This window comes from Alternaria viburni (assembly GCF_023758015.1).
Source record: "Alternaria viburni strain BMP 2772 chromosome Unknown scaffold_17, whole genome shotgun sequence".
Classification (NCBI taxonomy): Eukaryota; Fungi; Ascomycota; class Dothideomycetes; order Pleosporales; family Pleosporaceae; genus Alternaria; species Alternaria viburni.
The window spans coordinates 70442-95500 of record NW_026055786.1 but is presented as its reverse complement, the minus strand read 5'-3'; the positions used below and the strand labels follow the sequence as shown (position 1 = coordinate 95500).

Sequence of the window (25059 nt, the reverse complement as noted above, 5' to 3'; positions counted from 1 at the left end):
CTTAATCCCCACGGGAGTTACACCGGGGCTATGTCATACGAGCAGGAGCCAGCCGGTGCCATCTGGCAATCAGTCACTCCATCGTCTGTAGCTCCCGCAAGCTTCTCTGCCCTCCCTGCTAGCCTCTCCCGTCTCGCGGGCTGCCACCCAAGTCCCTCTTCCGCCGCTCGTGGCGTCACTGCTATTTGTGTGGACGCTACCTCAGGCTAACCCTACCTGGCCCCGTTTCTCGACGTTTGTCGTCTTTGGGACCGAGCACAAGTCACCCTGCGCTTTTGCCCGCATACCACCCAAGTCCCTTCTTCAGCCTGGCGAGCCTCTAGTCCATAGCCTTGTCCTCATCCTGCATGGTCATTGTGCAGGGGGTAGGTTGCAGACGAGCTTGACCACTTCCGCTGTCACGTCGTCCTGTCGTACCCTCTTAGCCTGTCCGCCGGAGGTATTGCTGGCCTTGCGTCAATATCTCTCCAGCCCTAGAGCTATCTAAGCTCATCCCATCTGCACTCTGCACTATATATCACCAGAACGCCCACGAACAGCCTCCAAATCACCACCCTGTCCAATTTAGTCACCGGTTTCGACCCCATTACCCTCGCTTTATCAACCGCTCGCCAGATCTACCGCCCGCATATACACAGCCCCTCGTCTATCCCACCTTCCCGTCCATCTCGCATACCACACAACAAGAGAACACTGCCTGCGACTGATCCTGTGCCCTGACGTGCTACCACGACCACGCCGTACGGTCCACTTCCCACTCTCGCTAAACTACTTCATCTTCCTCTTGAAAAATGGCTGGTCCCGGTGGAGGCCCTTCAAGGCGCAGCCATACCAAGTCCCGAAAGGGCTGCAAGACGTGCAAGAGGCGGCATATTCGCTGTGATGAAACATTCCCGCAATGGTAAGCACCAACATCTCTTTGTCCACGACTCATGTACTGACATCTACCAGCCGCAACTGCACCAAGCACCAGGTTCGCTGCGACTACATGGACAGTCCAACTGCCATGATGCCAGAGTCTCCCCAGTCTCCTCAGCAGCCCAACCTGCTCTGGACGCCCGAGATCGAGGCCACCATCGAACTCTGGAGACAGACGGGAGAGTTTCCTTTCCCCGAGCTCCGAGTATACCCACAGCCGCAATGGCGCGCCTTGACGACGGTTGACCTCCGTCTGGTGCACCATCTTGCCTCTATTTCGAATGAGATGTTCAGAAACAGGACCTCGAAATCGACCCTCTGGACCGACATGATGCCCAAGTACGCACCTACCACCCCAAGCGACTACGCCCAAAAGCAACACTAACGTTTCTAGATTCTTGAGCATAGCCGCAACCCATCCATTCGTTATGCACAGCATCCTCGCCTTCTCTGCCTCGCACTTGGCCTGGATCTCCCAATCAACCGAAACCCGAAACCTCGCATTCCATCACGCAAGTCTTGCTCTCAAGGGCTTGCACGACGGCATCACCAACTTTACTAAGCATAACTCGGATGCTGTACTTGCGGCGTCTCTCCTGCTTGCATGGCAGGCGACAGACTGGTAAGGAATACCTGAATATATTGGGGTAATCAAAACTGACGCAGTCATCTAGGCGAGGCTGGGCTTCTCTAGTTACAGGCACAAAGACTGTAATCCAATCCATGCAACCCTGGAGACATGAGTCTCTGTTCGCCGACTACATCGCAGAGCACACGCCTATGCCAAACCGACACTTTATGAACCCGATCAGCACCCCGATATCGCCAGAAGCACGAAGAGAGCACATGAACGCCCTGGTCGATATCCACGCCTCCCTCCAACGACTACAGCCCTACCTCACTCGCAACGAACAGGAATCGAAATGGGTGGACCAACTCAAGGGCTACCTCGACCGCCTGCGATCGTCTAACCAGCCGCAAAGCCCGGAGGAACAGTTTAACCAACTCTATGCATTACGGAAGTGGCTGTTCTGGGTCCCCATTTCACTTCTAGCTGCGAAGCGTGGAGACGTCAACGTCCTGGTAGTTCTGGCTCATTTCTACGCTACGGCGCTAGCCTTGGAGCCAATGTTCCCGGATGTTGCTTCTGTCTTTGTCGCGGACCTTTCCCTTCGCCCATTGGAGGAAATAAATCAGCTGGTCCAGAGTTTCCAAGACCCTCGATACGATGCGCGCATGCAGACCATGTCCTATCTGGTGCAATTTCCTATCGACATGGTCTCGTCTTATAAGACCCGGCGGGAATGGTCTAGACAACAGATGACATCTATTTCGCCGATGCAGCAGCAGTCGGCCTACGCACTGGAGAGCATCAACCTGGACCTGGAAAACCACATTGCACAATACAGCTACGGGCAGAGCCTGTCTCCCGCCTTTGCGCCATCACCGCTCACGTTCCTTCCCCATGGCATGGCTTCTGCACCGACGTCACCGTACCTCGAAGTCCCGCGATCTGGCACCGTCGACACGTATGGCACAGCTAGCAGCTACGCATCGTCGAGTAGCTATGCGTCTCCGCTGGGGTCGCCTGCAGCGCTGCTGCCGCCATACTCGGCCCCACAAGAGCATGCATTCGCATTCGGAATGCAATCTGGTTATCCCAGCGGGTTCGTGGCTACACCTATCTGGACGTGAACGACGCGCTGAACGATCCCCCAGGAACCAAATGACTACTCCGATGCAGATTGTCGCTTCTCAATCACATACTCCCGCGCTGGACGATGTAGATGACAAAGGCCAGGCGTCCACTGCGGGGTACCTTCCCAGCCAGTACAACCACGCCTGAGAGCACCATGTCGGCGGAAATTCGAGGAACCATGCGCACGCAACGAAACCTGACATCCGCCCGGCCCGTCCTCGCTGTATCCACAGGTGTGCGAGACGAACAATTTCCGATCGATTGATCTCTGTCAATCATGACACCCGAGTCGGACCTATGACATGCCACCACTGGCACGGTGCTGTGGCTTTCCGCCGTAAGCCGATCGCGGTTTGGCTGCTGCGGCGCTTCGGCGCAATATCCGGACAGACGCAAGGTGGACGGAACAACAAGTGGACATGTTTCGCACCAACATGCAACGCGCGCATCGTCCCCTGTTATGTCAGCCGCAGTTGGACCGGAGTTCGCTACATTGTAGGAAAAGGCGCATCGAGCTGCGGGACTGATGCCCGGCGTGGAGGAAGCCTGACGAGGCTCTCACAGACGCCACATAACGACATGATGGAAAGCTTGCATAGCGCAGCGAACGAACAACTACTCTCAGGGAAAACGTCTTCCTCATTGAGCGTCGTCCGCACTTCCCCGAGTACAGAGAAGAGCAAGGATACTTAGGCACCAGCTAGATAGCAATGCACAGAAGAATTAAGGTTGTCCAACACCGTCCTAGTTTCTCAGCCCTAGTCCTAGTTTCTCCATGTGATGGCCAGGGTCTGCCCTGCATGCTCGCGTGAAAGATGGACAGGTCAGCTACCAATTTTAGCCACCTGCCGCCAATCAAGACCGAATCCCCCACCATCGCTTCCCATTATCAATTATCAACCCAGCACTGCGGGTTTACGTACAAGCATGTTGCCGACAACTGCAGTCTCGATTCAGCGCAAGTAGTTCTCTTCCAATGCCGTCTAGAACGGAATTCCCAGGTTTTCCCGGCTGGGTAAACCCTGACGAAAGAAAGGATAATAGTTAAGGATCAAAAAGACAACGGCCGCGCTAAGGTATGACCTACAGCGTACAGTAGGCTCGAGCTTGATGTCATACCAGTGCGCTGGATTTCGCTTTTCGCGGGTAGCGGGATAGGATTTGCTCACTCGCCTAGCCTGGCTAACGCGTACGAATCGTCACACCGTTCTCTCACCAGCCACGCACACATGCTGTCTGCGCCAACCTTGTTTTGTGTGGGAATGCGAAAATGCTGTGATGGCTGCACCGCCACAGAATGCTCCGGCTTGGCAGGCTACTGGTTGGTGCAGAGACCGGTCAACGTTAGGGAGATAGGGCTGATATGGTGTGTTCGAGGGGAGTTGCGCATGAGAATGTCGATTGGTCGTTTTTTGCGTGCGGCGTCAGGCGTTTGGAGGATTCTAATGCATGACCATAACGACAACAACGGGAGCGGCATCCATGTCAGCCACAGCATGCAAAGCGGAAGGTGCAAGCGAAGTTCCTATGACTTTCTCGCAATTATTCCACTTTCTCGCTGCCTTCGCATCGCCATCGCCAGCCATCACACACTTGCCGTCGCAACACTTGCTTGTCAATAAGAAAGGCTGCCTTCGGCTTTGCGACCCCAAAGCGGTTCACCGACAATTCCAGCACTTTGTTACGTCTTAGCTAATAGTGCTCACGCCAGGGTCTCCAGGGTTGTTCTTGGATTGGGACTGCGAGAACCATCTCCTCGGCATCTCGGTACTTGAGCTCTTACAAGGCATATCCATGGTCTGCCCGAAGAGCGCGAGAGAGAGAGCTACCCGGTAGTGTTGCAACTTGCAGGTCGGAAAAGTTTGGGTCGTCTGCTGGCCAGCTGCTTCAGAACATCCCAGATAGCAGTTGCATCATGGGATTCCGGCAGGTTGCTTAGCCGCGTCCCTGGTGTCGAGTTAGCGGAAAGACGATGGACCAGGGCAGGCGAGTAGAAACTCTGTGCACACGCTTCCTTGCTTCCTCCTCCTCCCTCCAACAAACGTGCCTCCCCAATGCGAGAGGGCGACCCACAAGAAATTTCCGCCGTTCCTGAGGGACGCTGTTCAAGCGGCTCCGCTCTCTTGGAACGTTTGGGCTCCGCTGTCTCCATCGCGCCCTACACGTTTTTTTCTCTGCAGCTGGCCGCTGAGTAGTCGGACGTCCAGGGCATGTCCCCCACTCTCCCGTGGCCCACGGCCTCCGTGGTGTGGGCTGTCACGGTGCTATTATGCCGAGATCTCGTCTCGAGGATGTGGAAATGGAGTAGGTTTGCAACGTTTGCATAAATGATCACTCATCACCTCCACCAAAAGAATCGGAACTTTGCGAACTATCGGATGATGCAGATGGTTTTCCACTCGCCATAGTATCCTCTTTGTCGCAGCACCATGACACTCCAAAATTCTGACCTGGCAGAACGCAACGGGCACTACCCGTGGTGTACCAGCGCGCTGACTCGAGTCTCACTCGTCGTTGGGTTCTTGGTTCACCGCACTTGGAATCCACCAACCACCGCGCGGGGCTCGGATCTGGCTTTTGTCCGGCTTCCGAAGAGAGAGAAGAAAACGTGACGTGTGACGATCAACCACCAAACCAAAAAAAAAAAATGCCTGAGCTTGGTCGGCCGAAGGATGCGCACCTGCGCTCGCGGCACCCTGCCAGCGCTCACGCACCAGCACCTGCAGGAAAGCAGATCTCTACCTTCTGACAGCCGTGCAGCCCCAGCAGCAGCCCCAGCAGCAACCCCCCGATTCCTACTAATACCGAACAGGTCATTGATAATTTCTATTCTGGGGATCAAGCGTGCATGGGTGGGTGGGTGTGTGAGCCTCAGCGTGGTCATTGTTCATGTCGAGCCGAGGCGGAGGGTCGGTCGGTCGCTGTAGGTACATCATGGTACTGTGTGGTACATCAACCTAGGCGTGATGAAGCCGAATGCTGGAGAAAGTTCCGACCGACGATATGATCCGCGCGTACATAAGGGGTGGCTGAACAAAAGAACGAGTAGGTAGCCTCGCGTCTGGCACGGACACCCAGAGCTGCGTTAGACTGTGTGGCTGGCCTGTCCCCGACTTGTGTCGCGCTCACTACCATCGCCATGGCGTCGTTTTCGCGGAGAATGCCACACGATGCCAAAGTTTGTTTTCCTCTGGTTCACTCACCTCGGACAAGCACGATCCGATGGGTTCTGGCGTTTCTGGCGCTCTTCTAACGCCGCGCGCGTCGCATTGCCACGTTTCTGGTGCCATGCCCGCGCCCGCCAAAAAAAGTCTTTGGAAGCGAAAGCCGACCGTCGACGCTGCTAACTAGATAAGTTCGCGAAGACTAACACCCAACTGCCTAAACTCTACGTTGACGACTCCAACCATCAGCAACCGGAGACATCTCCTACACACACACACCTTTTTCGCCCGCACATCTGCCTGAACTGATTGCCGGAGTAGGAGCACCCCACGATCGTCATTATCAGTCGATTCCCGCATTCCCTCCTTCCGACCGCCCACGCCCTACCTCCGATAACTGACTACTAGTCCTGTCTAGTCGGAGAGCTAAGCCTCACCTTCTATGCTTTCCATGTCTCCAAACCCCCCAATTGGGGTTTTGGGGGAGGGACTAGGCTGTTTGCGGGCATATCTAAGACGGGGGGAGTTGACCCGCTGGATGGTAGATCTGCTGGTACTGTGCATGCGATGCGACTGCGACTGCGATTGCGATTGCGACTCTGCTGTGTTACTATGTATTGCTATTCGCGGTAGTGAGGATGTTACCGTACGGTGAGGTTGCAAAAGGATCAGCGAATACACTGACACGTAGCGTGTGTATTTGGGTATGCAACGCATATCGTGGCATCACAGCATTCGCACTCATGGCACCGCTGCCTTCGCTACTACTAAACACACATTCGTCCCATCCCGAAGAACTCAGGAGACACCTAGTGTGCACCGCGTGGCAGGCGTGAAACATAGCCGTCGACGATCCCTTTCCCTGCGTACAAACACATGCCCTCTGATTCGTACATCGTACATCGACAAACCTCCCAAACCCAACAAGCCTTTCCCCACCCTTCTCAACCCTAGAAAACAGTGGATAAGCACGGTCTCCTCTCGGTCTTACATCCCTCGCAAGTTGGGCGAACTACGTTAGGTAACGTGACTGGGTGTCGTACGCGGTGTTGATCGCTTCGAAACGCGACGCGTAGCTTTTGCACTGGCACGGAGTAGCTTTTACTCGGTACCGTCATACATTTCTCGTATTCACGGCACGTCCCATTAGCGCGCACGCTGCCTATGTGAGGCTGAAAGTACGGTCGGTCGGTAGTGGGATGTGGAACGTGGAACGTGGAATGTGGGTAGGGGCTCAACTCGTTTTTTATAACTCCGAAATACGAGATTGCTGCGGAAGAAGGGCTTCTGGAAGGTGATTGGAGAATGTGAGATTGGGTTTGTGGGGGGCTATGTATATTTGTAGATGGTTCACGGATACAGCTGTGATCTTTTCTTGGGGGGTGTTTTTCTTTGGTACGAAGGATGTAGCTGCATACGCGAAATGCATGCAGGTTGTTTGGGGCGATGATGGGATTGTTGAGGTCTCGGCCGAGGACATGGGGTTGTGGAGTATGGCTTTGGCCAAACGTTGTGATAGTTGTTTGGAACCTTTGTGGAGATATGGCAGATACCTTTAGATGTATTGCGAATGTATGGTTCCACTTTCGAGTGCCGTAGTTGATGATGACGATGCTTCGGACTTGCCGATGATGGGCACATATCCTGCCTTTTTCGTGTCTTTTTCTTTGACAGGGAGTAGTGAGTGGATGCGCTGATCTCCAAAACGGCGGTAAGAGAAGAGATGATGTAGCTGCTCTAGTAGTGATGCTGGTCAGGCGTTGTCGGAACGAGATTCGTTGGAAGAGTGAGGCGTGCCTTGGGTACTTGGAAATGAGAAGAGCTTCATGTATAAAGATGCTCCAGAACAGCTTTCAGAGGAAATGCAACACAGTGGGACGAACGAAAAGATATTGTGTTAACTCCGAGACGCTACAAATAATCGCGCTTGTCTGCAGACATGCTTCCATCAATATGGCAGCCCGAGCGGCATACCAGCCAATGTGTTGTCATGTGCACCAGCCCCAAAAACCAACTTCTCAAAGTGGAGCCTCAGAAGCTTGAAAAACCTAACGAACAACGGACGAAAGTCATATAGAAACCAGAGAAGCGCAGCGAATAAAGTAAACGCCTGGTCCATCTCCGTGATCTTAGTAGAAGCATTTGGCATCAAGCCGCATCTTGGCCCCTTGAAATGCATACATGTGAGTGAGCAGAAGTAGAGCGCGTATAGCCCTGCAATGAAGAGTGCCCAACCCAATTCAAAGATACATGTGAACAGAGTGCCCACCTCTGGTAACAGCGGAGCGATCGATGTGCTGTATTGAAGAGCCCAAGTAGTCGTTATCAGGAATCCATACGTCCACAATATTGGCACCCACCACTCGTCCGTGTATTCTCCGTGCAACAGTAGATCCGTCACTTGACTGATCGAAGGAAGGACCAGACTCGTAGTTATGATCAAATTGCGCCTCCGGTATGATGTCGCTGTCTCGATGGAGTCACATTTGTGAGTCTTCCATATGCTAACCAGTAGCTGTACCCACGAATGCAGCATGCCAACATTTAGAACTGCGAATGCTGCCTGTAGCTGATGTATTTGGTCCCACAGTATTGACTCTTGCTGTTGGAGGACCTTCTTATCAATGGCCACTTGAGTATAGATATTCCTGAGTTCACTCGTAAGATCTGTTGTTGTAGGCGTCGTGTAATTATCCCATAATTCGTGGACAGGTTCTGTCATATTGTCGAGTCGGATATTGGCCTCTTGGGACTGGCGTGTGATATTCTCCGCTATTGGTATTGTTTCCAGGTCCCAAGGTGTGTCCTCATCTAGATCCGATGGCCAGTGTTTTTGAAAGATGAACGTATCAGAATCGTTTGTGGCAAAGAACAAGAGATGTGGATTTAGCCTTTGCTTCCTCGAATCCAGTTCATCTAATCTTCGTTTCAGGGACAAATATCGGAAAGAATCCATGGCTGCCCAGTTCATGTACAAGGCGTACGCGATGAGGTGGAAATTGTGGGTGTAGTTCTCGAACAGGATCGGTGCCCAAGATGCGACAAGGCTGATGCACCAAGCTGCCCATCCGCCTGGACCGTAGAAACCACTGACCACGAATTCTGTGGTATAGTTCGTAGGATAGAGAACGTTTGTCATAGTGAAGAGGGATGTAGCCACGTGCTGGTGAGTGGAAGTCGCGAGACGATGTTGAGGGAAGTGAAGAGAGATGTAGTTGTGTGGTATGTAGTGAAAGCCGCGATGAAGATAGTTATGATCGGAAAGAGAGACACGGTCATTTATACCCACGTGGCGCACCTCACCGCTTCAGTTTCAGCTCGACTGCGGAGGGGCTGAGCAACTCCGCGTTACGCGTCTGAAAAGCAAAAGGTAGCAGCAATCCAGCAGTGTCGGGGTGTGAGCGGACGACAATATAACATCATTCGGATGTCGTAAACAGCTTGTCTTCTGCTTAACGGATAATTAAGTCACTCGCTCCCGCAACCGATGAGCCTCTCAGGTCAAACAACGAGGCGTACTGTCCAGGGAAGTCGGGTTCAGCACTGTCGCTTCCTGGAAACCAATCAGCCTTCTCGTCTGCCTTGCGCAGTACGACGTCAGTTCGCGGTCCAATCACCGATCGATCGGCCGGCGGTAGTGCCAATTGACGAGGCAGTGGGACAGTGCATTTCCCCTTGTACATCACCAGCTGATTAAAGGTAATCGCAGGCTCTGCGGAACAACGTATAGACTCTGATCGACCAACATCATACAATCCTCTTGTGGCCGTGTAATGTGCACCAAGAAACACCAACATCGAACATCGAACATGAAATAGAACTATACTAAAGCTAAACTAAGACTACCTACTACCTACTACCTACTAAACTACCTACATCCGCTCAAAACAAAACGCCTTGGAAATGGTTCGTACGCATATATCATCGCCTCTTTACTCATACGTGAATTCAAAGGGCTACGCTCTTCGCTCGCTGAAAAAAAAGAAAGATGAAAAACACACATGTTCTATATAGATATTCACCCTGCCACCCCCCTATTTGCCTGCCGAAAATGCTATCACTAGTCCCATTTCCTCCTCTTATCTGGTATTTCCGGTATTTCCACCTCTTCCTCTAAGCTGAGATCCAGACCAGACATGCCCTTGTCCTATCCCTTATTCAACGCCCGCGGTAGCACGCACACACATGTGGGAAATGATGATATCGGAAGTTGATACGGTTTTTGTATGTACTCAGACAGAGTACAACTCGCGGAAGCGAGCCTGCTGCTCCGAAGGCAGGCCGCCGAGGAAGGCGTCGAAGTTGCCGATCATGCCTTTGTATTGCTGGATGACCTGGTAACGGTGTTAGCTGAATGTCCTCATCGTTGTCAAGCGTGGATGTGATCTCACCTTCTGGAACGTCTCCTGCACCTGTCGACCAGCCGTAGGTCCGCGAACAACATTCCGATCAGCCTGAGACATATCGCTGAAGAACTCCAGAAGAGATTGTTCCATGGCTCCTGGATTGGCCAGCACAATCAACATGAACCCAGTGAGTGCGTGGCACTTCTCATCCGTCCATTGCACTTTCCTGATGGCGCGGAGGAAAGGAGGGGCAATTTGAGCGAGATGGGGGGCAAGTAAGGGCGCGCTACCAAGACCTAGACGACCGAGAGCAATGGCTGCGTTCTCGTTCAAAGATTCTGGAACGCGCTCGTCGAAGAGGATGTTACCCAGCTTCTGGAGCAACTGCTCAACATAGGGCTCCATGCCTTCTTTGTGGCACATGGCAATCTCGCCGACGGACCAGCAGGCGTTGTTAATGACTGAGTATCCAGTGTCGAGACTGTTAGAATCTATCCGCGAAACGTCTAACTGTGTGATGAGGGTGGTCAATACGTCTCGCAGATGGGGCTGGAGTTGTTGGAAGACGTAGATGGCGCAGTCTCCGAGAAGTGCGTATGCAGACTGTCGCACGTCGTTGTTTGGGTCCCGCATGCAGACAACTAGTAGGTTGAAGAAGTTTGGTGCTTGTGTGACTAGTGTCGCGCTGTCCTGGGAGTTGAGGGCTTGGATGATGGCGCTGAGCAAGTCAAGGCTTGTTACCAAGAAGTCTTTGTCCGGAGGCTCGAAACCTTGAATCTCAGCCGCCATTTGACCTTCTTCGAGGTTGCGGTGGATGATCTTCATGCACCTAGCGAATATGCCAGCTGCGTATGGCGCGAATTTGGGTCCGAGAGCGGTGGCAACATAGGAGAGGCACTCCAGCAATGGGAACATTTCTCTTGATTGGTCTGACACCTTGTTCCATCGTTGAATGAGCGCGGGCATAAGTGTCTGGACGAGCGAGTCGTCTGCCAGTGCAGGTCCGACGTGTTCGGCCAGTGTCTGAACGCAGTCGTAAAGGATGAACATGTTCCGGTCCTTGTACATAGCAAAGCACTGTACGAACTGCTTGACAATGACGGGACAGTATAGGGTTAGCTCAACGTTGGCCTTCTCCTCGAGATTTGCAAAGGCTGACGCCGCAGCTTCCTGGACGCGCTTGTTGGTGTCGAGCATCTTCACCAGAATTCCCTCCATCATTGGTTCGAAGAACTGCTTCTTGCCAGCCCCATCGAGATGCGCAGCCCATCCCGAGTAGCGACCGAGAGTCCAGCATGTGATTTGGCGCACAACAGGCTTCGGGTCGTTCAGTAGTGTCAGGAGGAATGGAGTGAGCATGGGAAGATGCGGCTCCACAACTTCCATGCAGCCATCCGCAATAGCGCCAAGAGCCAGAACTGCGGACTCCCGGTTGGGCCATTCAGCGTGGTTAAGGTTGTCTGTGAGGTATGGAAGAGTCGCCTGGAACACGGCCTCGTGGAAGACGGATGCGAGGACATCAAGGGCCGCAGCGGAGCACTTTCGAAGGTTCCACATCTCCTCGGGGTCGCCGAACTCGTCATCGTCGTCAAAGTCGTCAATCTCGCCGTCGCTGAGACCATCGTCATCGCCTGTGGGTAATCCGGCTCCATTCGAGCCTGGGACCGTCTCGCCGTTCGCGTTTGTGGTAAGTCGCGCGGCCTTGCTTGATGCGAACTGAGGTTTGATGTCTTGTTCCCGATCCTCCTGCTCATAGTCCTCCTCTTCACCCTCTAGACGGAGAATCTCATCCTCGCTATACACCATGCTGGATAGCAATACAGGTATTATCTTGGCCAGATATGGTCCAAGGTGGTCCCTCATCTTCTCATCCTCACTGGCACACAGCCAGAACTCGGCCGCGTCCAAAGCCAGGTCTGCATTGTTCTCAGTGCGCTGCTGTGCGACCATGAATTCGACCAGACCCTCCATATGTGGTATTATCATCTGAGGAGCGATGTCGGCTATGTGGACGAAGGTTCGGCAGACGTGTTTCCGCACGTCTTCGCTGGGGTCAGTGGCTAGTTTGAAAAGCTGCTGCATGAGCATGTCGATGTTCGCGACGACGGCCTGGGGCTTCTCTGGGACGAATACGTTGATAGCGGCCAATGCGTCGGCGCGTACTCGGGGCTGGGGGCTTGTTGTGAGTTCGAGCAGCTGGGGAAAGAGGAAGTTGAGGGGCTTTTGTCCTTGGTAGTCCCGGTCCAGAGCCTTCCTGTTGTCCTCACAGATCTTGAGCAGCGCGCCCATGGCGCCTTCTTGCGCCTGTGTCGAGACACTGCCGTCGGCGTTGCTGACCATGCCGACCAGCTCTGAGAGAATCTGGGGCCAGCCCATAATAGAGCCCTGGCGCACAATCTCCGTTATGACATTTCCCGCGTAGCCCCGTATTTGCGTAGTCGAGTCTTGCAATCCCGCAAGTATCACTGATCGTATGTAGTCCTTGGTGGAGTCGGGCATCGATTTGTAGCCGGTCTTGATGTCGTTCTTGAGCATAACAGCAGCGGCAGCGCGCGTCTGAAAGTATTGAGAGGCGTCCATGTTCACGACGGACGGGGGCTGGCTGCTGGAGAAGATGTAGGCGAGGTACTTGTCGATATCAGGTGAAGTTTGGGCCGACTTGAGCATCTGTGTGGTCGCCGCGGTCAGCACAGTACAGCAATGCAATTCATAGCAGGGACAAACGAACCTCTCCGGCATTCTTGCGCGCATTCTGATCATGGCCGCTCAGCGAGTCCCTCAGACACTGCGCCAGCTGTCGCAGGGGCTCCTCTTGGGGTTGCCACGCCATATTTGCGGTGGATTACTTCGCAGTGCGGGGAAGGTGTGTGCGAGAGTCTAGTAGCACCCTCGAATTGGGTATGTGCGGAAAAGCAGGGCTGCGCTGCGGAGGTGAAGCAGGCGGAAAAAAGAGTAGACCCTGGCGACTTAAGCTTGTTCTGCTGGTACGCTTCATGGTTAGCTCTGATGGGGAAAGCCATGGGCGAATGAACAATGAGGGGCAGTGCTCACCAGCCTTCCACGCGAAACAGACAATAGGGCGGGCTACAAGGCGACGAACATGTTTTTCTAGCGGCCGACAAATTATTCCCTCGCTGTAATATTTTGCGTGTAGTGCAACAAGTTTGCTCGAGAATGACGCGGGAGCCGGTAACGTGCAGTGGGTTCTGCTTGCGACCCAATTATGCGCAGCGGGCGGTGAGCTAGGCAGGAGCAGCTGCCGTGCGACTGAGTCGAGGATGCGAGCGCAGTCAGCCTTTACCAAGGCCGAGACGGTGAGCTTCAGGGGCGGTATAAAGCGGGCGCGGTCGTAATCTCAGTGAGTGCGCGTCTGCTGGGGTGATGTGCCTGCTTGCGACCGCCCAAGTCGGGCGGGCTCGGTAGAAAAGGGCGACGTGACTGCGAGACGCGTGCAAGACATTCCCCAGCTCTTCCACGCCAACAAACAAAGTCGCCTTCATCGCGCCTCATCATTCACACGGTATGTCAATGGTCGATATTGCGCGGTAGTCGAAAACAGCACCTGTCATCAGCCGTCTGTTGTACAAGTCGGTGCTCTTAGCACACGTCGTACCGCAGCACCTGCATCGTGCTCCTGCTTCCATAACGCCGTCCGGTATCGCGTCAGTCGAGAATTGACGTCCGGGCAGCACCTAAAAAGTCATGTGAGTGCTTCAGAGAAATCACGTGCATCGCCATCGCTCCTTCCTGTTCCAAGGTTGTCTCACTTTACTAGCTCGATGACCCTTACTCCTCGACCTCACTTCCGGAGACCCCGTGAGGAAGTCTCAAAAGCATCAAGAACGTCAAGGCGCAGTCATTTCTCTCAGTCACGCAATACACTACCCGTCTTCGAAATACATTACTCCACGCTCAAGGCGCAGCACAGCCCATGTGCCAGCAGCCGTCAACAACACAAGCCAGTCATCAAGAGCCAGAAGGCGCCGACAACGGAAGGCACATTGTGATGGTCAATGACCCACTGTAAGAGAGGTACAGAACTGATTCCGGATAGTATCCATTGCTCACTTGGATGCTTGCGTGATTCGCGTGTACCATGACATGGACATGTTGGGTTCTTGTGCTATGATGATAGTACAATTGAGCCTCCTTCCAGTTACACAACGGCGACTGCCCCATGGCTGCCAGCAAGACGGAAGCAATACGCCTGGTCCACAAAGATGAACGCGTCGCTAGGACCTCGCCATCCTCAATTAATGACAAAGGACGAGGACTCGTATCAGACTTGAACTACATGCAGCCTACGTCGATGAGCTGCGTCTGCATGGGCCGTCTATGAAGTCAAAATATCATGCCAATGAATACCCCCACAGACAGTTGTCTACTACTGAGTTCCCGTGCAACTTGATGAAGGTTCAAGTTACACAATTCCGAACAAATGTCTGCGCGAATGTATTGTTGTTCGATGTCATCTGACAATAATTGACACTACCTAGGTAACTTCTCTCCTTTGGACCATGCACGAAGCCATTACTGAATTTACGCCTCTTTTGAGAGAGCATGGTCTGTCTCCAAGCTTCCAACTGCTTCCTTCAGATTATCAAGTCATGTATCATACGCCTTATTCGACAACTCATGACTATTCTTGCTTCTTCCTCATTAACGTATTGGAGCCGCTATCGATTACTCAGGGTATGAGCTTTGACGTCTTTGACGTCTTTGACGTCAATGGCGAGCGGGTCGGCATCCTATCCGTAGAACAACGCAAGACTGATGTTCAGGCTGCGTGTGATGGAAGCGCGGGACGGAATTCCAGTGCAATCGGCCATCGAGCACAACATGATGTCAGACAGGCTATTGAGTCGTCGGCAACTTAAAGAAGTCCCCTTGCGCGATGAGAGAGAATGAGCAACCATGTTGCTAACTTCAGGACATCGAGGCGAGCTCCAAAGAGCCTCGTCTCATTATGTATGCAGTAACGAGATATTGATAGGGCTTACCGATATCAGGCACAGACACTAGCTGCTGAAGCGCCTTTGAAGGCGGCTCTGCTATGTTGGTGTTTCAGGACTGTACGACATGGGTTCGCCAGTGGATCAAGTGCCTCAGAAGCATTTCCCCGCGCTTGAACAAAAGCAATCGCGTCAAGGGCTAAATTTGGCCTGTCTATTCTGGCATGTCTGGATTAGCGATATGTCTACTTTTTGCGAGGGACCAGAACCGAGGGTGATGCAAGTACAGCAATTTCTGTTGTGTCGTAGGAAGGCTCGCAGCCTTCTAGAAGAGTAGTGCACGCATGATGTCGTGGCCATGCAAGTCTGAGTTGGTTTTTCGGTCTGGATTGCTGCGCGACGACTACCATGGTCGAGATTACCGCTTCAAGACGGCGAAGGGAGCCAGCGCAATGCTAAGGGACGCCGTTGAAGCCTACGAAAGTATTGATTTTCCCAAGTGTGGTGTTTCGCGGCGAATCTGTAACGTGACGGGTAGATCGGCAGAATCCAGGACCGGGGGCTCAGAGTGTCGTGTGCAGGCGGAGGTGGCAAAGCGCCGCGCGATTCCAAGCCAAGCTGCGTCAGGCACTTGACGTCTCACGCCGATCTCACAATCACGCCAATCCATCATCACACTTCGACGCCTTTCCTTCACCCTCACCCACGACGGCGCACTGCTACCGACGGCAATTCGCACCTTCACCACGCCCCATCGCGTCGCTGCCCTGTCGCCAGCTCTGCCAGCCATCCGCCGCGGCACGTCAACGAGTGGTTACCGGCCCCCACTGATCCGTCCAGCGACTCCACTGGACGACTTCATCCCGGAACGAGCGCTGCTGCGCCCATCGCACCCGCCCTCACCGAATCGCAACCCCCATAGCAGTCGATTATGCTGCCTCAAGAACCGCTGCAAGCGGGCTCGCCGCACACGACGCTCTCCCGGTCCTACTACCCGACCGGCAATGCGCCCTTTGCGCATGCCACCATCCTTACCGGAGAACCGGCTTCACAGCTCGATGACGTGCGGATATCAAGATACAACAACACTCTCGGCTCGACGGCCAAGGGCATCATGATAGGCATATTCTCCGTGCTGGGCGCTGCGGGCGTGTGCCTTATCATTGCCGCCATTGTTTACTACTTCCGCTACACCAACACAGGGCGCATCTTCCTCGACCGGATAACACGGCCGGGTGAATATGACGACGAGCAGCAGTTTGCCAAGGAGGAGGCCGAGGCGCTAGAGGATATGGACGACCTGCAAAGAACAGAGTACATGAGAGCGAAAGGTATGCCAGGCAGGTTATTGTGCAGGGAGAGCACCAGCTAACCTCCACAGCTTTTGTGCAAGCCAACCCGCCCGAGTCCGTTCAAACCGACATATCACTATCGCAGTTCTTGGCTATACAAGAGAAGGGAGTGTCCGCCTGGGAATTTGAGCCCGAACTAGAGATTGCCAACTGCTTTGTCGAAGGCCGCACGGAAATTGAGTTCTTTGATTCGGAGTGCAGCGTCCAGAGCAACCTCCCGATCCCGAAGCAAAACGAAGTCTACTACTGGGAAGCCAAGGTCTACGAGAAGCCCGAGAACACTAGCATTGCGATTGGCGTCACAACGAAGCCGTACCCGTTGTTCAGACTACCAGGTATGTCTAAGACGACGTCCTACCTTTCACTCTTTTACTAACATTTATCAGGATACCACAAAGCCTCGATATCGTACATGTCCAACGGAAACCGCCGATACAACCAGCCCTTCCAACCCTCCGCTTACGGCCCATCTTACGTGCAAGGAGATGTCATTGGTGTTGGATACAGACCTCGAACAGGAACAATCTTCTTCACGCGAAATGGAAAGAAACTCGACGACGTCGCCCACGGACTCAAGACACAAAACTTCTTCCCCACCGTAGGCGCAAACGGCCCGTGCCAAGTTCACGTCAACTTCGGCCAAATGGGCTTCGTCTTCATCGAAGCCAACGTCAAGAAATGGGGTCTAGCCCCCCAAACCGGCAGCCTCGCACCCCCACCCCCCTACGGCAGCGAACAAGGATCCATACTACTCGACTCTGGTCGCGAGGGCATAAGAGAAGGTATGGGCGGAAGCTACATCCAAGCCGGTTTTGGCCACGGCCGTTCCAGCAGCCAGCAAATGCGTCTCGGACGCCAAGTACCAACGAGCCCCGGCCCGCAGCGCAGTCCAACCGACATCTCATTAGCCGCCCTTAGTCTGGTCGACTCTAACGAAGATGTCGGTGAAGGGGCGAGCCACGATGATCACGCGACAACTACAATCCCCGTAGACCAACGTCAAGGTCTTGGACTTCTGTCACCTGGCGAACTTCCTCCGGAATACAGTAGTCCTGTTGGCTCGCCCAACCTGCGCAACACGGCCGATCACGAACGAAACGGATACTGGGACGAGCGAGCACCGCTCCTGCAGAACCAGCAGCAGCCTGGGGAAAGAAGTCCACCGGTACCCAGCTATGATGCGGCCATGGCCGATACACCTGAGATACGGCGTCCTGCTATCAGAGTGAGGAGCGCGACGGAAGCTGGTGTGAGACCGCGTGGACCCCGCTAGACGAGCTGGAAGTCATTTTTCTTTTGTCTTACTCTACTCTCCATTGTTCTGACGAATCCGAGAGGAAGGATTGCGTCTTTTCACTATACCCTATCGCTCAACTTTTTCCTTTTTCCTATCGTTGCCGGGGCTGGATCCATCTCATTGCGAAGGATCATTATGGATCCGACGCACCGCTGTGGGGACTTTCTCCATGGACTGCATGGGTGGCAGCGAAACATATTTTCGAGCAGGTTGATTATCTCACCAGTCCAACAACCTACCTGGCGTTTATGGAAGCGAGCATTGTCACGTTTATTTTTGCTTGCTTTCTGGGAGGAGTCACGAATGATTAAGCACACGAATGCTCTTGTTGCTGGCGTTTTGATAAGGGATAGATTGGATTCATGTGCGTTGAAGCGTGGTCAAATTGGATTGCGGCTGGCTTTGGCTACTCATGTGGTAGCTGTGGTTTGTAGTAGTAAAGCGACGAGTTGGTTGGAATGTCAATACACATACGCTCTTACCACGCTCTTATTGTTTCTCCCCTCTCATGCGTCTTTCTCATTAACAAGGGCAGGTCCAGCCACTTCCTAGGGTCTTTCCAAAAGTCAGCTACTCACCCGCCTTGTGCGATAAGTGCAAGCTCTTCCTGACTCCCGCTTCAGCACCGAGTACCAAGAACGCAGTTTACGAACATGAGTCATCCTCATTGTCGAACCCCACAAGCATACAAATCCCGGCCTCATAGACAACCATGGTACTCTTCCAGGTTGTCGTACTTGGCGTACCAAAGTGAAAACCTAGCGCTCACTCAACTTGTCGAATAGCTTCATCTTGCTGTTCATCATCTCACATACTCTTAAACGCATTCAATATCGCCACCACCTCCGATACCTTCCACAGTCCAACAACGATGTCAACAAACAATTCATGGGCAGACAGTCCACATCCATGGCGTAATCCCGCCATCATCTTCTCGTCACTCCCAGAATCCCTCATCCTCGCCGACCTAAAACGCTCCTGGCACTTCCAGCGCGAAGCCCAATTCCGCTGGATGCAAAAAGTCATCTGGACCTCGATTGACCGCTTCCGCATTGTCCTCCGCGACGTCGAAGGCACGGTCGGCGACATAGCAAAGGAACTGTGCAACAAACCCACGGCATTCTATTGGCTTCAGTCAGCGCAAACAGGTGCACCCCACGCCCCCGAGAAGACGTGTATGTCCGGCGGTGTCTTTGCTGCTATATACGAAGAATGGCGTCGGAGCTGTGGCAAGCTGGATATCGAGTTTGGACATTTTTTCGCTGCGCCTGTGAGAGTTGCGGGGACGGGTCCGGACAGCTTACCGCAGATCTTGGAGGCGCATTTGGAGCTTTGTGCGCAAGCACGGCGTGTCTCGTTGGATATGGAGAACTACTCCGTGCATCCGCTTCTCCCTGCTGTTATCCTCGTATGCGACCGCCGTGACTCGACAGCTAGATGTGGTTCAGACGGCTTCGTCAGTCTGCGCGAAGTAGCAAGGACGAAGACTGTGCTGGTTATTCTCACCGGAGTAGCAAATCGGACCAGCACCGGTATCCACATTTCTCTTGATCCTCTCAAACCACTCGCTCTGCCCATCGACAGAGACGATGCCGCTGGCCTTGATATCCTGCGCGTGCCCCTGGATATCGCCGTCAGGTTTATCATCGAGTTGGAGGCCAGGATCGATGAGCAAATGGAACCGAGCAGTGCAAACTTAGACAAGAGTCTCTGTCTGCACCAGACACCTGTTGGATACAGTAGCGATATCAGGGTTTTACCCCAATGTATGGGCGAGGATAATGCGGGCAGAGGCGATGAAGATTGGGTTTAGGAAGTTGGAGGATACGAAATATGCTGCTGTGCGCGTTTATGCACAGCTTTCTGGGGAAGAGTCGGGTTGTGAATTAGAACACATGCCATTTGGCCAGACGTGGAAGCCCTGAAGTCATATGCGTTTTTGATTGATCGTTCCGCGTGGGATCGAGGCATACGCTGAGTGCAAAGTTCGAAATCGGTTTCTACGTAGACCTGCCGAAACACCATCACAACACATACCTAAAGTACACATTCTCCTTATCCGTCAAGTCCATAAACGCCAACTTATCCCTCTCCCCCTCATCAACACTCATCTCATCCCTTTTCGCATTCTCCCTCTTGAGATGCACATAAAGCGCTACGGCCGACGCAATTGTAATACAATAACAGATGATCAAACCTGTCCATAACCTAGGATAATGTTGCCCCTTTTCCTGACTCCGTATCAACAGCGGTCCAACGATATTGCCTACGCAATACGCAACGAAGACCGTACCGGCCATGGCACTCTTCTTCGTTGCGCCGCTGACGTTGGACATGGCAATGACAATTGTTTGGCTGACTACCGCGCCGAAAGTGCCGATTATGGAGTAGCCCGCGACGGGCGTGGGGGCATGGTATGTCCAGGAGGATTTCCAGATCATGGCGCAGCCGGCTATGACGGGGAGGCAGTTTACGATGAGTAAGATGATCCGGATGTTGGGTATCCGCGAGGACGACCATCCGCACAGCAGGATCGTGACAAGACAAATGAGTCCAAGCGGAAACTGCCAGAGTATGGATGCGAGAGGCGACCATCCGAATGTGTTTACGATAAGTGGGCCGAATCCGGAGACTGCGCCGTTGACGGTGTATGCTGACCCCATGAGCAGGAATACGAGGTAAAACTTTACATCCGTGACGCATTCCCTGAGTTGATACATCTTGATCTTCTGACACCGCACGCCCGTCGCTCCCTTCCTCAGCCGCTCAACAGCTACCACGCGTTCGTTCTTCGTCAGAAACCACGCCTCGGCGCAGGAATTGGGGATGAAGAAGCAGAAGCAACCGAAGAGGAAGGTTAGACACCCAGCGAGGAGGTAGATGTACTGCCAACGGCGTAAGGCGCCGGAAGTTATCTGTGCGAACCCGTAGTTCAGCGCGCCACCGATGATGGTGAAGAGCCCCGTGCTGCTAAACCACCAGGACTGGCGAACGGATTGCTCGCGTTGCGTGTAGTAGCTGCTTACTATTGTCATAAAACCCGTTGGAATGATACTTTCCACGAATCCCAAAAAGAAACGCTGTACATACAATCCCCTGTAGTCTGTAACAGCGGCTGTCAACATGCAAATGAGACTCCAGAGTAAGACGACGGCGCCAAGGATACGGCCTAAGTTGAAGCGTTGGAGAGCGAAGGTGAGGGGGTAGAGGCCTGCTAGCATCCCGAAGTAGAACAATGAGGTGGCCCATGAGAGGCGTGTTGTCGAGATCACGGCTGGAGAGGTGTAAGTGGCAGGGGAGAGGGTTTGCGTGAGATGTAGGTCGGTTGTCATGCCGAAGAGAGCGGCGGAACCGAGGATGGCTTTGTCGTAGTATACTAGACCGTAGCCTGATGGCTTCTTGTTAGAGGGATGAAATATGATGGTCTGGGTTTTGAAATCGATGGGATGGACGTATGGATGAGGCTGTTGGTTGGTGATGGATTCACGTACCCACTATCATGGCTGGGATGAGAAACCAGTCGATCTTTCGAAGAACTTTTACTTCAATTGCTGGATCGATTTCTTGTGCGCATTCACCGACGAGGTTGATCGCTAAGTCTTTGTCGGTTGATGTTGGGTTTATGGCTGTTTCGGCGTCATGACCAGGAGATGACGCCGTCGCTTTCTCGTCTGACCGGGCAGTCGCCATGTTGATGTCGCTGTCGCGATTCTGAGTAAACAGCCAGAAACAAGAGATGAGAGGATTAGAGAGAGTACCGAAGTTGATGATTTCACATCGCTTGACTCTACACGCACGGCTTGGATATCCACGGGATGCCACATAAACACTAGCGTCACGTCAATCCAGCATGCCAAACCTCTGCAAGCTGCAAGCGAAGCCGGCGGCCAATCCAGGACCCTAGGCACGCCATCTGTGCAGAACTATGATTGGCGGGTGCTGAGCATGCCGCGTGAACTGGCAGAAGTTGGGATGAATTGCGCGGGTTAACTATGAACGCTAGTACCCTACAGGCTTAGTGCTGCGATGACATAATCGTGAAAAACTTTCCCTTTCTCACGCCGCGCTTTCTCCCGCCTACTCTGCCCAACCACAACCGGTGCCACCATCACCACGCGCGTGTGAGGTTTGTGTACTCATGTCGTACACACCCTACCACACATACAGCCACCAACGCTGCCTTCACCAATCCGTGAAGAGACGCGCGCGTCGACGCGAAGCTTGGAAGCCAAACGCGTGCGCTTTCGTAGAACGGTCTCTTGCCTCGCTCAATCCGCTGTTCCATCAGCAGATTTCGAGCTGGATGCACACAACGCTTTCTCTTTTCTTTCTTCGAGGAAAAGAGGTTGTGTGTATGAGACAAGAGTAAATGCGACGATCTTTGAGTACGGAACCGCCTGAAACCATGTGTCGGACCTCTGTAATTTATCTGTCGGGACATATTTTGCGTGATGGGTGCTTTACTTGACGAGATGAGAATGTGAAACGTGGGATAAACCTATAGATAAGTCGTGTCATTGGGGCCAAATGCTACTGAGAGATTGGTCCGTATTAGAACGAATTGAGATTTGTCTTCAGCGCTACACTAAACGGAAATCCCTTACTTCGCGATGCGTATCACGATAATTATCATATTCTCCCAGTTGCTGGACAAATTCTCGACAAGCTCCGACGACTACAAACTCCTCTTGGCCAGATGCTATAGCAGGGCGGAGTAGCCACGGACATGCATCTCCATTCATCAAGGCTACCACATCTCCCGTTTGCGGTCTATCGTCGTCTCTTACCAGGCCAGAGATAATCCCCTGCGAAGTGACTGTCCACGAAAGCTCCGCAATCTCCCTGGATAAGATGACCTTCTTGTCGCTTGATAATGTCCTGCTTTGACTGTGCACGAGTGATGAGTGATACAGGCAGTCGTCGTATGTCTGTTCGATCTGGCTCGTTGTCATACGATCCAGTATCAACTGCTCAGATAGAGCCTTGAAAATCTGCGACAAAATATCCTCTTTGTCCAGAGATAGTTTTACGCAGGCGCTCTCAATGAATTTGTCGAAACGATCGATGATATCGTGGAACTGGAGTTCACAGGCAGTATCATAATAGCGCCCGTGTACAAGCACCACTTCGCCTAGATGGAGTCCTGGTGTTACCAAGACCCGACCTTCTTCCATGATGTTGACCTTCCGACCGTCTTCCATGATGTTGATCTTTCCACGTTTATAATTGGAAAGAATGAACAAACACGGTCGAGGCGATCGAAAATCCGGAACCCAACTGGGTACTCCTTCAAGCTTGTTTGTGATGCGAGGAATGATAGAAAGAGCGCTTGTGTGTTTCAATATGGCCATACTATATGTATGAAAGATCTCAGCAAAGGGACGTGTGTAGTCCGGCACCAGCGCATCAGGGCATCTCAGGTTACCACCGATGGAAAGTACGCCGTAGATGTAATCATGCGGAATTGTTGCTTTAAATGTTGAAACCATATTCGAAATCGCCGCTTCCAACATGACGGCAAAGATTCGGGTCCTGAGAGCTTCTTTTGCATCCATAGGGCTCCGATTTGGCTCTTGTGACACGTCGGTCCAGTTATCGGGGATGTGCTCTTCACGTTCAGGCGATAGGGAACAAACACTCTCGTTTTTGTCTGCATCTTGCGTTGAGAGAGAAGATACATTTGCATCTTGTGTCAAGATAGAAGACCCGTCTGGATTGGTGTCATGCCATTGGAATATATCTCGGATGTTGTCACGAAGTTTGTTGCGGATATGGGAGTAACTCGCTTGTCGAGTCAGAGCCTTAATATCGGCATCGGCCAGTTGTCGCTTATGAACCACATAGTTGATAACATAACAGGTAATCGGAAATCGCTCAGAGTTGCACCAATGAGCACCCGCTAAGAGAACAACATGTTGTGCCCTCACAATTTCTTGTACTACCCATACTCTTTCGTACCATGCCCGTCTCGTGATATTCATTGAAGCATGAAACATGTCCAAGAGTTCGACGTCGCTGAACTGAGAGATCCTGGATTTCAGTTCGTCATAACCTTCGTATTCCGACTCGTCGTCATCTTCGGATTCCAGCTCGTCATCATCTTCAGATTCCAGTTCGTCGTTATCTTTGGATTCCGATTCGTCATATGTATCCATTTCATGAACTAAACGCATGAGTTCCTGGATGCCGCTGTCTGCTTCGTTCTCTCCTAGCCAGGCTAAGACAAGCTCTGCAGCACCATAGATCCCTCCCATCCGTGGTACCTGGGCCGACTTTTCTGTCTCATCTGCCTGATTGATACACAGCGCGTCGATCCAGAATAGGATGCTGCTCTCCAGGAAGATATCGGGTGCAGAAGGATTCTCGAGCAAAGCTCTCAGTCGTCGCAGACCAGCGACGAGATTGACGGTCCTTTGTACAGGTTGGCCATCGAGCAGTAGCTCATCCGTGAGATTTGGATCGCCCCATGCATACGACAATGCAACAAAAGGTGATATTATGTACGTTGGTGCAGCCGAAGCAGATTTCTTGTCTTGATCCTCTTCTTCTACGGGTGACGATCGACGTAAGGACCGTGGGTCATACAACTCTTGATTCAGTAATCTCGGCAGCGGTTTACCCGAAAACCATGCCTCTACCAGATCGACTTCAGTGTTAGGCAGCGGTAGATATACCAGATCGCATTGAATGGGATCCGTCCAGGCACCAGGCTGAATCCTCACAAAGCGAACTTCGTCGCCTTCGAGCGGTCTGTAAATGTTCTCCATGTGGTAGCTGTGAGATTCGACGTTGAAGCATGCGTTGCTGTGTGATGAGTTGCGGGAGTGTAAGACGATGATGAAAGAGTGTCGCTCATAGCCACAAGGCTATGGCAGAGTTCTGGGCGTTCATGTTTCTCAGCTTTGGGGGTTGTGCCACGCGAGATGCAGTCAGCGCGCCGTCGCCCAATAGCATGCACCTGCTGCCGCAATTAATCGATCTTATACAAGGGAAAACGTAAACGCCTAGAGCCTACGTTAACGTTAGGCTACCTACTTTGCGTGTTTTTATCTTAATGTAGGCTCTTAGGTGTTTAGTTTTGCCCTAGTATAAGGTGGATTCTGTATGCAGCCGTGCGTTTCTCCGAAGGATTAACAGCGCTCTCTCAAAGTTGGGTTACAGGAGGAACGATACAAAGGGAGGAAGCTCCGGAGCACTCGTAGTCTTCAAGAACTGGAAACAATAACGAAGTCGAGAACACTCGCTTGGACAACGGCTGTTACGCCATCTTGGGAACTCCGAACGCATCGAGCACGATGCGAATGCTTCGTGACCACAGGACAGAGCTGGGT

The 25059-nt window shown here is 52.8% G+C and overlaps 6 protein-coding genes across 6 annotated transcripts; 3 read left to right on the top strand and 3 right to left on the bottom strand.

Annotated features, from left to right (window-relative positions):
* Positions 1 to 791: 791 nt before the first annotated feature.
* J4E79_007628 (uncharacterized protein) lies at positions 792 to 2613 on the top strand (the record flags this gene model as incomplete). The annotated part of the gene is made up of 4 exons (XM_049356492.1): positions 792 to 901; positions 952 to 1257; positions 1313 to 1540; positions 1593 to 2613. 4 exons carry the CDS (start codon positions 792 to 794, stop codon positions 2611 to 2613), a joined length of 1665 nt encoding a protein of 554 aa, XP_049208839.1.
* Positions 2614 to 10013: 7400 nt separating this feature from the next.
* J4E79_007627 (uncharacterized protein) lies at positions 10014 to 12957 on the bottom strand (the record flags this gene model as incomplete). Its single annotated transcript, XM_049356491.1, has 3 exons — positions 10014 to 10115; positions 10173 to 12794; positions 12856 to 12957. The coding sequence occupies 3 exons, from the start codon at positions 12955 to 12957 to the stop codon at positions 10014 to 10016; spliced, it is 2826 nt and encodes a 941-aa protein (XP_049208838.1).
* Positions 12958 to 16010: 3053 nt separating this feature from the next.
* SSH4 (Rsp5p-dependent ubiquitination, sorting of cargo proteins at the multivesicular body) lies at positions 16011 to 17704 on the top strand (the record flags this gene model as incomplete). The annotated part of the gene is made up of 3 exons (XM_049356490.1): positions 16011 to 16410; positions 16461 to 16766; positions 16818 to 17704. The coding sequence occupies 3 exons, from the start codon at positions 16011 to 16013 to the stop codon at positions 17702 to 17704; spliced, it is 1593 nt and encodes a 530-aa protein (XP_049208837.1).
* Positions 17705 to 18599: 895 nt separating this feature from the next.
* Positions 18600 to 19541, top strand: J4E79_007625 (uncharacterized protein; the record flags this gene model as incomplete). The annotated part of the gene is made up of 1 exon (XM_049356489.1): positions 18600 to 19541. One exon carries the CDS (start codon positions 18600 to 18602, stop codon positions 19539 to 19541), a length of 942 nt encoding a protein of 313 aa, XP_049208836.1.
* A 211-nt stretch (positions 19542 to 19752) lies between these two features.
* J4E79_007624 (uncharacterized protein) lies at positions 19753 to 21418 on the bottom strand (the record flags this gene model as incomplete). Its single annotated transcript, XM_049356488.1, has 3 exons — positions 19753 to 20746; positions 20819 to 21116; positions 21220 to 21418. The coding sequence occupies 3 exons, from the start codon at positions 21416 to 21418 to the stop codon at positions 19753 to 19755; spliced, it is 1491 nt and encodes a 496-aa protein (XP_049208835.1).
* Positions 21419 to 22403: 985 nt separating this feature from the next.
* Positions 22404 to 22929, bottom strand: J4E79_007623 (uncharacterized protein; the record flags this gene model as incomplete). The annotated part of the gene is made up of 2 exons (XM_049356487.1): positions 22404 to 22427; positions 22516 to 22929. The coding sequence occupies 2 exons, from the start codon at positions 22927 to 22929 to the stop codon at positions 22404 to 22406; spliced, it is 438 nt and encodes a 145-aa protein (XP_049208834.1).
* Between the last annotated feature and the right edge of the window lie 2130 nt (positions 22930 to 25059).